Consider the following 12,977-nt stretch of genomic DNA (forward strand, 5'->3'; position numbering starts at 1 on the left):
CTATAAAACGTGGGTGATTGCCAGTCCCTCCTGGCTGGGTTTAATGAGATAATCCAAGTAAACCCCTCTGGCGCAGCGCCTGGCAGAGGCACAATCTGAACCTGTATTATGTTGATGGGTGCTAGAACTGCTATTATTGCCATGACTCAGGTGAGAAACCTGAGGTCAGAAAGCTGAATAAATCTGCCAAGGTCACGAAAAGGAGAAACGTTGCCAGCAGCAGCATCCCCCCCGTTTATGGTTTGTTTCCTTTGTTTTGTTTTCCTTTTCTCCCTCACTAGTCAATGGGATGCTCAGGGTCTAAATCCTGTTTTGTATATCATATCACCAGGGACGGGACAATCAGATGGCTCTGGCAGGTGCTCAGAATGCATTAATGACACAGATTTATGATTGCACAAGTACATAAATGAATGCATCAATAAATGGAAGACATAAGCCTTTTACCATTTAAGCCATGCCTTGGGGAGTATTCCGTGGGTTTCCCAATGCTTATTTTGACTTTCCATTTCAAGGTATTTTGTTATTTTTATTTATTTATTTTTTTTACTTTCATAATGATATGCTATTTTACAGAAAACAAGAGAATAAAAGAGAAAAGAAATCATATAATTCCTCAACCCAAATACAAAATGTCTGTTTTTAGCACCTTAGTATATTGATTTTTTCCACCTTTGGACCAAAGAATATTTTCTTGCTCAGTCTCATGGAAAACATAATTTTCTATCATGCTGTTTCATTTAATAGAAACATTTCACAAAGCTGTGATTTTAACGGCAATTTAATTGTACATATTAGATCTTCCATATGACATTTTACTTAAACATTATCTTATGAACAGTTATTTAGAATATGTTCCATGTCTTCACCATTATAAATATTGCTGCACTAAATATTTTTGCAGATATAAGGCCTAGGTTTTGTGTTCATGACTCTGATCATGAATTCATTTTTCTCTGAGGAGCAAAACTGTCTTATCCTCAAATTTGGGCAGTGATGGACTATGGTAGAGAGAGGGAGGGCAAGAGGGAAGGAGGGAGGAAAAGGGGTAGAAAAGAAAATAATGAGAAGAAGGAAGGGAGGGAATAGAAGGGAAGGAAAGAGAAGAAAAGAGGAGAGAAAAAAACAAAAAGGGAATTGATATATCAGGCAAGAAGAAAGAGAGGAAGGAAGGAAAGGAGGAAGGAAGGGAAAGAAAGAAAAAAAGAGAGGGGGAAAAAAACAGGAAAAGAGAAAAAAGCCAAAGGAAAAAAATGGCAAGCCCATGCCTCCACGTAAGCTTCTTAACACTCCAAATATATTTTGCTACCACAACACAGCCTTTCAGACAGCAAATGAGCAAGGGGCCCAAGGCACAAGTTGAGGACGCAAATCATTTCTGTAACTTCATCTTGTTTGGTGGATTCCTAGAGAACAGCACCTCCCATTTCAGAGACAGAGATAGCCACGGCTGGGTTGGTTATCAGCCTTTAAACAACTTTCACTTTTCTCAAGGAGAACTACATTCATGAAGAAAGCAGTAGCTAATTAGTATAGAGCAGTTCCCCTTACCAAAATAAAACACAATTAAATTAAGCAAACATTTTCCCTTTCTGAATACTTTTTAGGTATGTGGGGAAATGTAGCTGGAGAGTCAGGGGCAAAATGAAAACTGGCGCTTTGGCACGATGCTGAAAGACGGCTGGGCATGTTCATTGTGCAGGAATAGACATGCTCCCAGGAAACCGCTCTTGGTGGTCAACTCAAAATGTTTTGCTAAAGTTTGTATCAGGCATGTGTAGTGCCCAGAAAATCATAGCATTGTCTTTACAATCTGGAAATGCACGCCATTATCCTCACTGAACAAAATTGCTGATTCAATAAAAATCCCCCCACCCCATTGCTTTAGCCGTGATTCAATTGTAGCCACCTTAGAAGAGGAGCAAACTACTTACAGATAAAGTACAAATCTCACCTGTGACCAACATTGGGCATATTAGTGTAGAAAGTTATTTTTTATTCCATATAAAAACAGAAACTAATGACTAGCACTATTTCTAAGTGGCAAATTGCCTCTCTTCACAGAGGAAAAAAGAATGTGTCATTAGTACGGTAATTGCTGATATGCAAAAGAGCTTTACTAAAATGGGGTTTTCACTGTCAATGTGAAATCTTCTTATGCAGTTACATATGCATACTTTCTTACCTCAATGTGCCAAAGGTTAAGTTTAATATTATCACAAAGTACAAACCATAGAAGAACTGGTATGATGGTGTAGTTTCCATAACATCCTCTTGTGTAAATAATAAGCTGTTTAATTTTTCTACATCCTTGTTTTCATTACGGGGGTGGAGGTAAGCGAGCCTGAAAGTGAAGGGAGCTGAATTTAGAGGCCAGGCCCCATCGTTGCAGGAGACCTAAACCGTTAGTTCTGAGCCAGCTTTGAATATTAATGTTCTGCCACCAGCATCTATCCTTGCCAGCTTTCAGAGACAGGCTACTGAATTACAGCCTTCAGCTGAGTCAACCATCGCTCAGCTCAGTGTAAGGGCTGCCTACACACTATATTACAGAAAGAAGAAAAAAATACTTGACCTACTTGGATCCGACAAGATGGAATCAGTTTTCGGCAGAAATTGATCACAACGGACTCCTTGGTAGCCCTCCTTGCACCTGAGAAAAGGGGATAAATGACAAAAATACGCATGTGGTTGTGAAAGAGTCATTTCAAGATTTCAGCAAGTCAAATAGCCACCGATTATATAACAGTGAGAACAGTCCATTCATGCTTTTGTATTTTTGGAGTCAATCTTAAACTGACAGATGGATTGCAGACTCTACCTCTGTTGCACAAAAAAAAAAAAAAAGTGCAGCTTTGCTTTTATAGTTTCATATGCAATACCTAAAGAACACAGAGAATAGCATTTTAAGATGCTCCTCTTAGCAATTTGCACATTTATTGTAATTTGATAGTTCTGGATGCAGTTGTAATGCTCTTGATGGAATGCACTGGTCTCTGAAAAGTTACAAATACCCTCCCAGAAGCATTATATTGCAATTGCCATTTTTTAGTACAAATTCTTTTCCTAATATTGATAAATCATAAAATTTCAAAAACTATTTTCCTTGTGTTTTATTAATTTTTTTGCTAATTTTAATTTTTTTTCTTCTTCTCAGCAATTCTTCAAGCCAGTATTGACCAACAAGTTAGCCAAAAACAACAGCATTTTATCTGGTAAGGTCCAAAAGCCATACTTATGTGCAGGAATTCTTTGTGTTTCCTTTAAACTCACATTTTTCTCCCCTAATTTTTCTTTTATGCTCAGTGAACATCTGCGAAGTGCCTGCTTTCTGCCAAGCATTGTCTGGGGCAAGGTTCCTGAAGCAGGTGCAATTTGGAGGTGAGGGATTTGCCTGGTGGCACCTTAGGAAGGCATGTTGCTGAGCCCTGCCTGTCCTGGGTGAGACTTCACACAAGTCACTCACTCAGGGCTACCTGGGAACACCAGGGTCATCAACCGGCAGGACAAGGAATAAATTGTTCACAGCATACCTGCCTCTGAACCATCTCTTTAAGAGGGGAGGTGACTTTTAATGGTCTGCTCACTGCTTAATCTGTCATGCCCGTTAAGCAGGGAAGAATCCATCGTTGCTGGTGAGATAACTCTGTCCTACTTACACAGAAGGAAATTCTGCTGCTGGCATTAAAAGTCAGATTTAAAAAAACAATTCTCGGCCCACGCCCCGCAGCAGCCGGCCCGCCTGCCCTCCTCTCCCCTCTTTGTCTGCCGGCCCGGCGCGCAGCGCCCCTCTTCCCCCTCCTGCTCTGGCGGCTCTCCAACCACCACCGTGCCCTCTTCCGCCTTCACCGGCTCCTCTGCCACCGGCCTCGACAGCCTTGCCACCCTCACCTTTCCTCCTCCAGAATAGCTACTGGGGGAGTGGAGACAATACAGAGCAGCTCCCGGAGCCATGACGGAGATCAAAGGGACGGCGTACCCCATCCTGGAACGGCTGACTGTCTGGGAGAACCAGCTCCATTCTTCTAAACTGATGGTGAGATCACCGAGGGGCGCAGGCTTTCCCGGGTGGGAGGGCAAGCGGCCGGAGTCCCTCCATTCCTCCTTCCCAGGCCAGCTGGCAGAATTGGGCAGGCGGTCCCCTTGGGCCGCGGCGGCTGGCGCCCCCACCACATGAGGCCACCCGGACCAACTGAAAGAGTTGGGTCGGAAATCCCTAGACTGCGGAGAACGGAAACCGGGGGGTCCCTTCCAAACACGTGACTCCCCAGTCCGGCTGGGAACAGTGCACTCTCCCGGGCTGCGACAGCTGGCGCCCTCCTGCCATGCTTGGCGCCCCGGGCTGACTAGGTAATTCGGTCGGGCACTCTCCCGTGCTGCGGCGGCCGGTGACCTTCCCCGTGTTGGGAACCCCAGGCCGGCTGGCACTATTCCAAGACTCTTCAGCTGCCGAACCTCCCCTACGGTGAGAGTTTTCCAGAGTTAAAGGACCCACAGCAACTTTCACTGGTGGAACCCGTAGACAAACATGTGCCACGAGTGCCACCTACTGGGCAGGATAAGAAAAACAGAACCCAGAGATTTCACAGAAAAATCTTTCAACCTGTGAGGTCCAACACCCAGGGAAATCTGACTAAATGCCCAGACGCCAGCAGAAGATAACGGATCACGCTCAGAAAATTGAAAATATGGCCTAGTCAAAGGAACAAACCAATAGTTCAAATGAGATACAGGAGCTGAAACAACTAATGCTGAATATATGAACAGAAATGGAAAACCTCTTCAAAAACGAAATCGATAAATTGAGGGAGGACATGAAGAAGACATGGGCTGATCAAAAAGAAGAAATAGAAAAACTGAAAAAAAATCACAGAGCTTATGGAAGTGAAGGATAAAGTAGAAAAGATGGAAAAAACAATGGATACCTACAATGATAGATTTAAAGAGACAGAAGATAGAATTAGTGATTTGGAGGATGGAACATCTGAATTCCAAAAAGAAACAGAAACTATCAAGAAAAGAATGGAAAAATTTGAACAGGGCATCAGGAAACTCAAGGACAATGTGAATCGCACAAATATACCTGTTGTGGGTGTCCCAGAAGGAGAAGAGAAGGGAAAAGGAGGAGAAAAACTAATGGAAGAAATTATCACTGAAAATTTCCCAACTCTTATGAAAGACCTAAAATTACAGATCCAAGAAGTGCAGCGCACCCCAAAGAGAATACACCCAAATAGGCGTTCTCCAAGACACTTACTAGTTAGAACGTCAGAGGTCAAAGAGAAAGAGAGGATCTTGAAAGCAGCGAGAGAGAAGCAATCCATCACATACAAGGGAAACCCAATAAGACTATGTGTAGATTTCTCAGCAGAAACCAGGGAAGCTAGAAGACAGTGGGATGATATATTGAAGTTACTAAAACAGAAAAACTGCCAACCAAGACTCCTATATCCAGCAAAATTGTCCTTCAAAAATGAGGGAGAAATTAAAACATTCTCAGACAAAAAGTCACTGAGAGAATTTGTGACCAAGAGACCAGCTCTGCAAGAAATACTAAAGGGAGCACTAGAGTCAGTGTTCTAGTTTGCTAGCTGCCGGAATGCAATATACCAGAAACGGAACGGCTTTTAACAAGGGGAATTTAATGAGTTGCTAGTTTACAGTTCTAAGGCCGAGAATTAAATCAAGTCTATAGAAAAGTCCAATCAAAGGCATCCAGGGAAAGATACCTTGGTTCAAGAAGGCCGATGAAGTTCAAGGTTTCTCTCTCATCTGGAAAGGCACATGGCGAACACAGTCAGGGCTTCTCTCTCAGCTGGAAAGGCACATGGCAAACGCAGTCAGGGCTTCTCTCTCGGCTGGAAGGGCACATGGCAGACACGGCGTCATCTGCTAGCTTACTCTCCTGGCTTGAAGTTCAGGGTTTCTCTCTCATCTGGAAAGGCACATGGCGAACGCAGTCAGGGCTTCTCTCTTGGCTGGAAGGGCACATGGCAGACACGGCGTCATCTGCTAGCTTACTCTCCTGGCTTCTGGTTTCATGAAGCTCCCCGGGAGGCATTTTCCTTCTTCATCTCCAAAGGTTGCTGGCTCGTGGACTCTCTGCATCTCATGGCTACATCGTTCTGCTCTCTCTGAATCTCTCTCTCCAAAATGTTTCCTCTTTTATAGGACTTCAGAAACTAATCAAGACCCACTCAGATGGGTGGAGACATGTCATCCCCTAATCCAGTTTAACAACCGTTCTTAACTAAATCACATCAACTAGGGAGATGATCTCATTACAGTTTCAAATATACAGTACTGAGTAGGGATTATTCTACCTTTAAGTAATGAGATTTATATTAAAACATGGCTTTCTTAGGGGGCATATATCCTTTCAAACCAGCACATTCCACCCTCTGGCCCCTAAAAAAGACATGTTTTTCCCATATACAAAATACATTAATTTCATAACAATATCAGATATCCTTAAACCTTTCAGTAGCAATACAAACAAAGTATCAAATTAGAGACAGTATAAAATCTCATCAAATCAGTTACAGGCATGGTCTGTCCTAAGGCAAAATTCTCTCCATTTACTCTGGACCTTTGAAAACTCATAACAAGTTATTTGCTGCCAACATATAAAGGAGGAACATTCATAGGATACATGTACACATTTCCATAGGGAGGAAGGAACACAGGGGTCACTGGACCCATACAGTTTCGAAAACCCGCAGGGCAAAGTCCATTAGATTTCAAAGTCTGAGACTCATTTATCCTCAGGGCTTTAGAAAGTGGCAGTCCCACCCTTTCCAAATGCCTACGCCTGCCTCTCTCTGAATGCAACCTTGGGGGATATTGGGGAGACCACCTTTTTTCTCGGCTCCACCCTCTCCAAGCATTGGGGCCGCACCCGGGCTCTCTGCCATCTCCGGGGCACACACTTAACCCCTCCATGTGGTGGCAGCCAGGCTCCCCCCAAACCCCAAGGAATGTGCTTCACCTTCTCCAAGGCCTGAGGCAGCATGACTCTTCCACTGCAATGAGGTGGAAGGCCCATTCTCTGCCTTTGGGGCAAACTCACCCTCTCCACGGGCTTGGGTGGGTCCGCTCTTCTGGCCCGAGGCTTCTTGACTTCAGATCTCAGCCTCCATGGTTTTGACTCTGAAGTTATTTTTCCTCCAATGTGTCCCTTCTCTGAACCCCTCAGTCCAGACTGGCAGCAGCTCTGTTTATACAGGTCCCACAGCACTCTCGTTGGCTTTCTATGCAGTAGCCTTGGATCATGCCCATCAGATATAAGGAGTTTCCACAAATCTTTCCTGGATAACTCCGTGTCCGATCCTGACTTTCTCTGAAATGACTGGCTGGTTCCACATTTGGTTAAATCCACACTATACTCTGTAGTCTCCCTTTCTGTAGGCCCAGAATTTTCCGGGACCTCAACTTCTGGTTTCTTTTTACTCAAGAGTTCAGTTTTCAGCTTATCTCTTTCCTGTCGCATTTCACTATAAGCTGCAAGGAGAAACCAGGCTGCACTTTCAACACTTAATTTGGAGACCTCTTCTGCTAAGTATCCAAGTTCATGGCTTTTAAAATCTGCCTTCCAGCCAAAACTACCAGTCAATTTTGCCAGATTATCTGCCATTTTAAAACAAGGATCGCCTTCCTTCCAGTCTACAATAACACAGACCTCATTTCTGTCTAGGGCCTCATCAGAGGTATCTTTAGAGTCCACATTTCTCCCAACAGTTTCTCCAAAGCATTCTAGGCCTTCTCTATCAAGCTTCTCACAACTCTTCCAAAATCTTCCCTTTATCCATTTAAAAAGCCGTTCCAACATATTTGGTATTTGCGAACTGCAGCAGCACCACCCCACTCGCCGGTACCAAAATCTGTTCTAGTTTGCTAGCTGCCGGAATGCAATATACCAGAAACGGAACGGCTTTTAACAAGGGGAATTTAATGAGTTGCTAGTTTACAGTTCTAAGGCCGAGAATTAAATCAAGTCTATAGAAAAGTCCAATCAAAGGCATCCAGGGAAAGATACCTTGGTTCAAGAAGGCCGATGAAGTTCAAGGTTTCTCTCTCATCTGGAAAGGCACATGGCGAACACAGTCAGGGCTTCTCTCTCAGCTGGAAAGGCACATGGCAAACGCAGTCAGGGCTTCTCTCTCGGCTGGAAGGGCACATGGCAGACACGGCGTCATCTGCTAGCTTACTCTCCTGGCTTGAAGTTCAGGGTTTCTCTCTCATCTGGAAAGGCACATGGCGAACGCAGTCAGGGCTTCTCTCTTGGCTGGAAGGGCACATGGCAGACACGGCGTCATCTGCTAGCTTACTCTCCTGGCTTCTGGTTTCATGAAGCTCCCCGGGAGGCATTTTCCTTCTTCATCTCCAAAGGTTGCTGGCTCGTGGACTCTCTGCATCTCATGGCTACATCGTTCTGCTCTCTCTGAATCTCTCTCTCCAAAATGTTTCCTCTTTTATAGGACTTCAGAAACTAATCAAGACCCACTCAGATGGGTGGAGACATGTCATCCCCTAATCCAGTTTAACAACCGTTCTTAACTAAATCACATCAACTAGGGAGATGATCTCATTACAGTTTCAAATATACAGTACTGAGTAGGGATTATTCTACCTTTAAGTAATGAGATTTATATTAAAACATGGCTTTCTTAGGGGGCATATATCCTTTCAAACCAGCACAGTCAGATACGAAAAGACAGAAGAGAGAGGTATGGAGAAGAGTGTAGAAAGAAGGAAAGTCAGATATGATATATATAATACAAAAGACAAAATGGTAGAGGAAAATATTATCCAAACAGTAATAACTCTAAATGTTAATGGACTGAATTCCCCAATCAAAAGACATAGACTGGCAGAATGGATTAAAAAACAGGATCCTTCTATATGCTGTCTACAGGAAACACATCTTAGACACAAAGATAAATATAGGTTGAAAGTGAAAGGTTGGGAAAAGATATTTCATGCAAATAACAACCAGAAAAGAGCAGGAGTGGCTATACTAATATCCAACAAATTAGACTTCAAATGTAAAACAGTTAAAAGAGGCAAAGAAGGACACTATATACTAATAAAAGGAACAATTAAACAAGAAGACATAACAATCATAAATATTTACGCACCGAACCAGAATGCCCCAAAATACGTGAGGAATACACTGCAAACACTGAAAAGGGAAATAGACACAAATACCATAATAGTTGGAGACTTCAATTCCCCACTCTCATCAATGGACAGAACATCTAGACAGAGGATCAATAAAGAAATGAGAATCTGAACATTACTATAAATGAGCTAGACTTAACAGACATTTATAGGACATTACATCCCATAACAGCAGGATACACCTTTTTCTCAAGTGGTCATGGATCATTCTTAAAGATAGACCATATGCTGGGTCACAAAGCAAGTCTTAACAAATTTAAAAAGATTGAAATCATACATAACACTTTCTCGGATCATAAAGGAATGAAGTTGGAAATCAATAATAGGTGGAGTGCCAGAAAATTCACAAATACATGGAGGCTCAACAACGCACTCTTAAACAACCAGTGGGTCAAAGAAGAAATTGCAAGAGAAATTAGTAAATACCTAGAGGCGAATGAAAATGAAAACACAACATATCAAAACTTATGGGATGCAGCAAAGGCAGTGCTAAGAGGGAAATTTATTGCCCTAAATGCCTATATCAGAAAAGAAGAAAAGGCAAAAATGCAGGAATTAACTGTCCACTTGGAAGAACTGGAGAAAGAACAGCAAACTAATCCCAAAGCAAGCAAAAGGAAAGAAATAACAAAGATTAGAGCAGAAATAAATGAAATTGAAAACATGAAAACAATAGAGAAAATCCATAAGACCAGAAATTGGTTCTATGAGAAAATCAATAAGATTGATGGGCCCTTAGCAAGACTGACAAAAAGAAGAAGAGAGAGGATGCAAATAAAAAAGATCAGAAATGGAAGAGGAGACATAACTACTGACCTCACAGAAATAAAGGAGGTAATAACAGGATAATATGAACAACTTTACGCTAATAAATACAACAATTTAGATGAAATGGACGGGTTCCTGGAAAGACATGAACAACCAACTTTGACTCAAGAAGAAATAGATGACCTCAACAAACCAATCACAAGTAAAGAGATTGAATTAGTCATTCAAAAGCTCCCTAAAAAGAAAAGTCCAGGACCAGACGGCTTCACATGTGAATTCTATCAAACATTCCAGAAAGAATTAGTACCAACTCTCCTCAAACTCTTCAAAATAATCGAAGTGGAGGGAAAACTACCTAATTCATTCTATGAAGCCAACATCACCCTCATACCAAAACCAGGCAAAGATATCAAAAAAAAAGAAAACTACAGACCAATCTCTCTAATGAATATAGATGCAAAAATCCTCAATAAAATTCTAGCAAATCGAATCCAACAACATATTAAAAGAATTATACGTCATGACCAAGTAGGATTCATCCCAGGTATGCAAGGATGGTTCAACATAAGAAAATCAATTAATGTAATACACCACATCAACAAATCAAAGCAGAAAAATCACATGATCATCTCAATTGATGCAGAGAAGGCATTTGACAAGATTCAACCTCCTTTCTTGTTGAAAACACTTCAAAAGATAGGAATACAAGGGAACTTCCTTAAAATGATAGAGGGAATATATGAAAAACCCACAGCTAATATCATTCTCAATGGGGAAAAATTGAAAACTTTCCCCCTAAGATCAGGAACAAGACAAGGATGTCCACTATCACCACTATTATTCAACATTGTGTTGGAAGATCTAGCCAAAGCAATTAGACAAGAAAAAGAAATACAAGGCATCAAAATTGGAAAGGAAAAAGTAAAACTATCACTGTTTGCAGACGATATGATACTATACGTAGAAAACCCAGAAAAATCCACAACAAAATTACTAGAGCTAATAAATGAGTACAGCAAAGTAGCAGGCTATAAGATCAACATTCAAAAATCTGTAGCTTTTCTATACACTAGTAATGAACAAGCTGAGGGGAAATCAAGAAACGAATCCCATTTACAATCGCAACTAAAAGAATAAAATACCTAGGAATAAATTTAACCAAAGAGGCAAAAAAACTATATAAAGAAAACTACAAAAAACTGCTAAAAGAAATCACAGAAGACCTAAATAGATGGAAGGGCATACCGTGTTCATGGATTGGAAGACTAAATATAGTTAAGATGTCAATCCTACCTAAATTGATTTACAGATTCAATGCAATACCAATCAAAATCCCAACAACTTATTTTTCAGAAATAGAAAAACCAATAAGCAAATTTATCTGGAAGGGCAGAGTGCCCCGAATTGCTAAAAACATCTTGAGGAAAAAAAACGAAGCTGGAGGTCTTGCACTGCCTGACTTTAAGGCATATTATGAAGCCACAGTGGTCAAAGCAGCATGGTATTGGCATAAAGATAGATATATCGACCAATGGAATCGAATAGAGTGATCAGATATAGACCCTCTCATCTATGGACATTTGATATTTGATAAAGCAGTCAAGCCAACTCACCTGGGACAGAACAGTCTCTTCAATAAATGGTGCCTAGAGAACTGGATATCCATATGCAAAAGAATGAAAGAAGACCCATATCTCACACCCTACACAAAAGTTAACTCAAAATGGATCAAAGATCTAAACATTAGGTCTAAGACCATAAAACAGTTAGAGGAAAATGTAGGGAGATATCTTATGAATCTTACAACTGGAGGCGGTTTTATGGACCTTAAAACTAAAGCAAGAGGACTGAAGAAGAAAATAAATAAATGGGAACTCCTCAAAATTAAACACTTTTGTGCATCAAAGAACTTCATCAAGAAAGTAGAAAGACAGCCTACACAATGGGAGATAATATTTGGAAATGACATATCAGATAAAGGTCTAGTATCCAGAATTTATAAAGAGATTGTTCAACTCAACAACAAAAAGACAGCCAACCCAATTACAAAATGGGAAAAAGACTTGAACAGACACCTACCAGTAGAGGAAATACGAATGGCCAAGAGGCACATGAAGAGATGCTCAATGTCCCTGGCCATTAGAGAAATGCAAATCAAAACCACAATGAGATATCATCTCACACCCACCAGAATGGCCATTATCAACAAAACAGAAAATGACAAGTGCTGGAGAGGATGTGGTGAAAGAGGCACACTTATCCACTGTTGGTGGGAATGTCAAATGGTGCAACCACTGTGGAAGGCAGTTTGGCGGTTCCTCAAAAAGCTGAATATAGAATTGCGATACGACCCAGCAATACCATTGCTAGGTATCTACTCAAAGGACTTAAGGGCAAAGACACAAACAGACATTTGCACACCAATGTTTATAGCAGCGTTATTTACAATTGCAAAGAGATGGAAACAGCCAAAATGTCCATCAACAGAAGAATGGCTAAACAAACTGTGGTATATACATAAGATGGAATATTATGCAGCTTTAAGACAAGATAAACTTATGAAGCATGTAATAACATGGATGGACCTAGAGAACATAATGCTGAGTGAGTCCAGCCAAAAACTAAAGGACAAATACTGTATGGTCCCACTGATGTGAACGGACATTCGAGAATAAACTTGGAATATGTCATTGGTAACAGAGTCCAGCAGGAGTTAGAAACAGGGTAAGATAATGGGTAATTGGAGCTGAAGGGATGCAGACTGTGCTACAGGACTAGATACAAAAACTCAAAAATGGACAGCACAATAATACCTAATTGTAAAGTAATCATGTTAAAACAGTGAATGAAGCTGCATCTGAGCTATAGGGTTTGTTTTGTTTTTGTTTTTGTTTTTGTTTTTTTTACTATTATTACTACTTTTATTTCTTTTCTCTATATTAACATTTTATATCTTTTTCGGTTGTGTTGCTAGTTCCTCTAAACCAATGCAAATGTACTAAGAAACGATGATCATGCATCTATGTGAT

General features: G+C 41.1%; 1 protein-coding gene across 4 annotated transcripts in view; it reads right to left on the reverse strand.

The window, feature by feature from the left end:
* Positions 1–12,977, reverse strand: part of NRG3 (neuregulin 3) — a 1,079,958-nt gene that overhangs the window by 246,690 nt on the left and 820,291 nt on the right. For all 4 annotated transcript variants that reach the window (XM_077124730.1, XM_077124729.1, XM_077124728.1 and 1 more), the window contains exon 3: positions 2,580–2,653. In XM_077124730.1, coding sequence (XP_076980845.1) covers positions 2,580–2,653 — 74 coding nt within the window. The remainder of the gene's footprint in view (positions 1–2,579; positions 2,654–12,977) is intronic.

The sequence above is a fragment of the Tamandua tetradactyla genome, chromosome 13 (assembly GCF_023851605.1).
Source record: "Tamandua tetradactyla isolate mTamTet1 chromosome 13, mTamTet1.pri, whole genome shotgun sequence".
Lineage (NCBI taxonomy): Eukaryota > Metazoa > Chordata > Mammalia > Pilosa > Myrmecophagidae > Tamandua > Tamandua tetradactyla.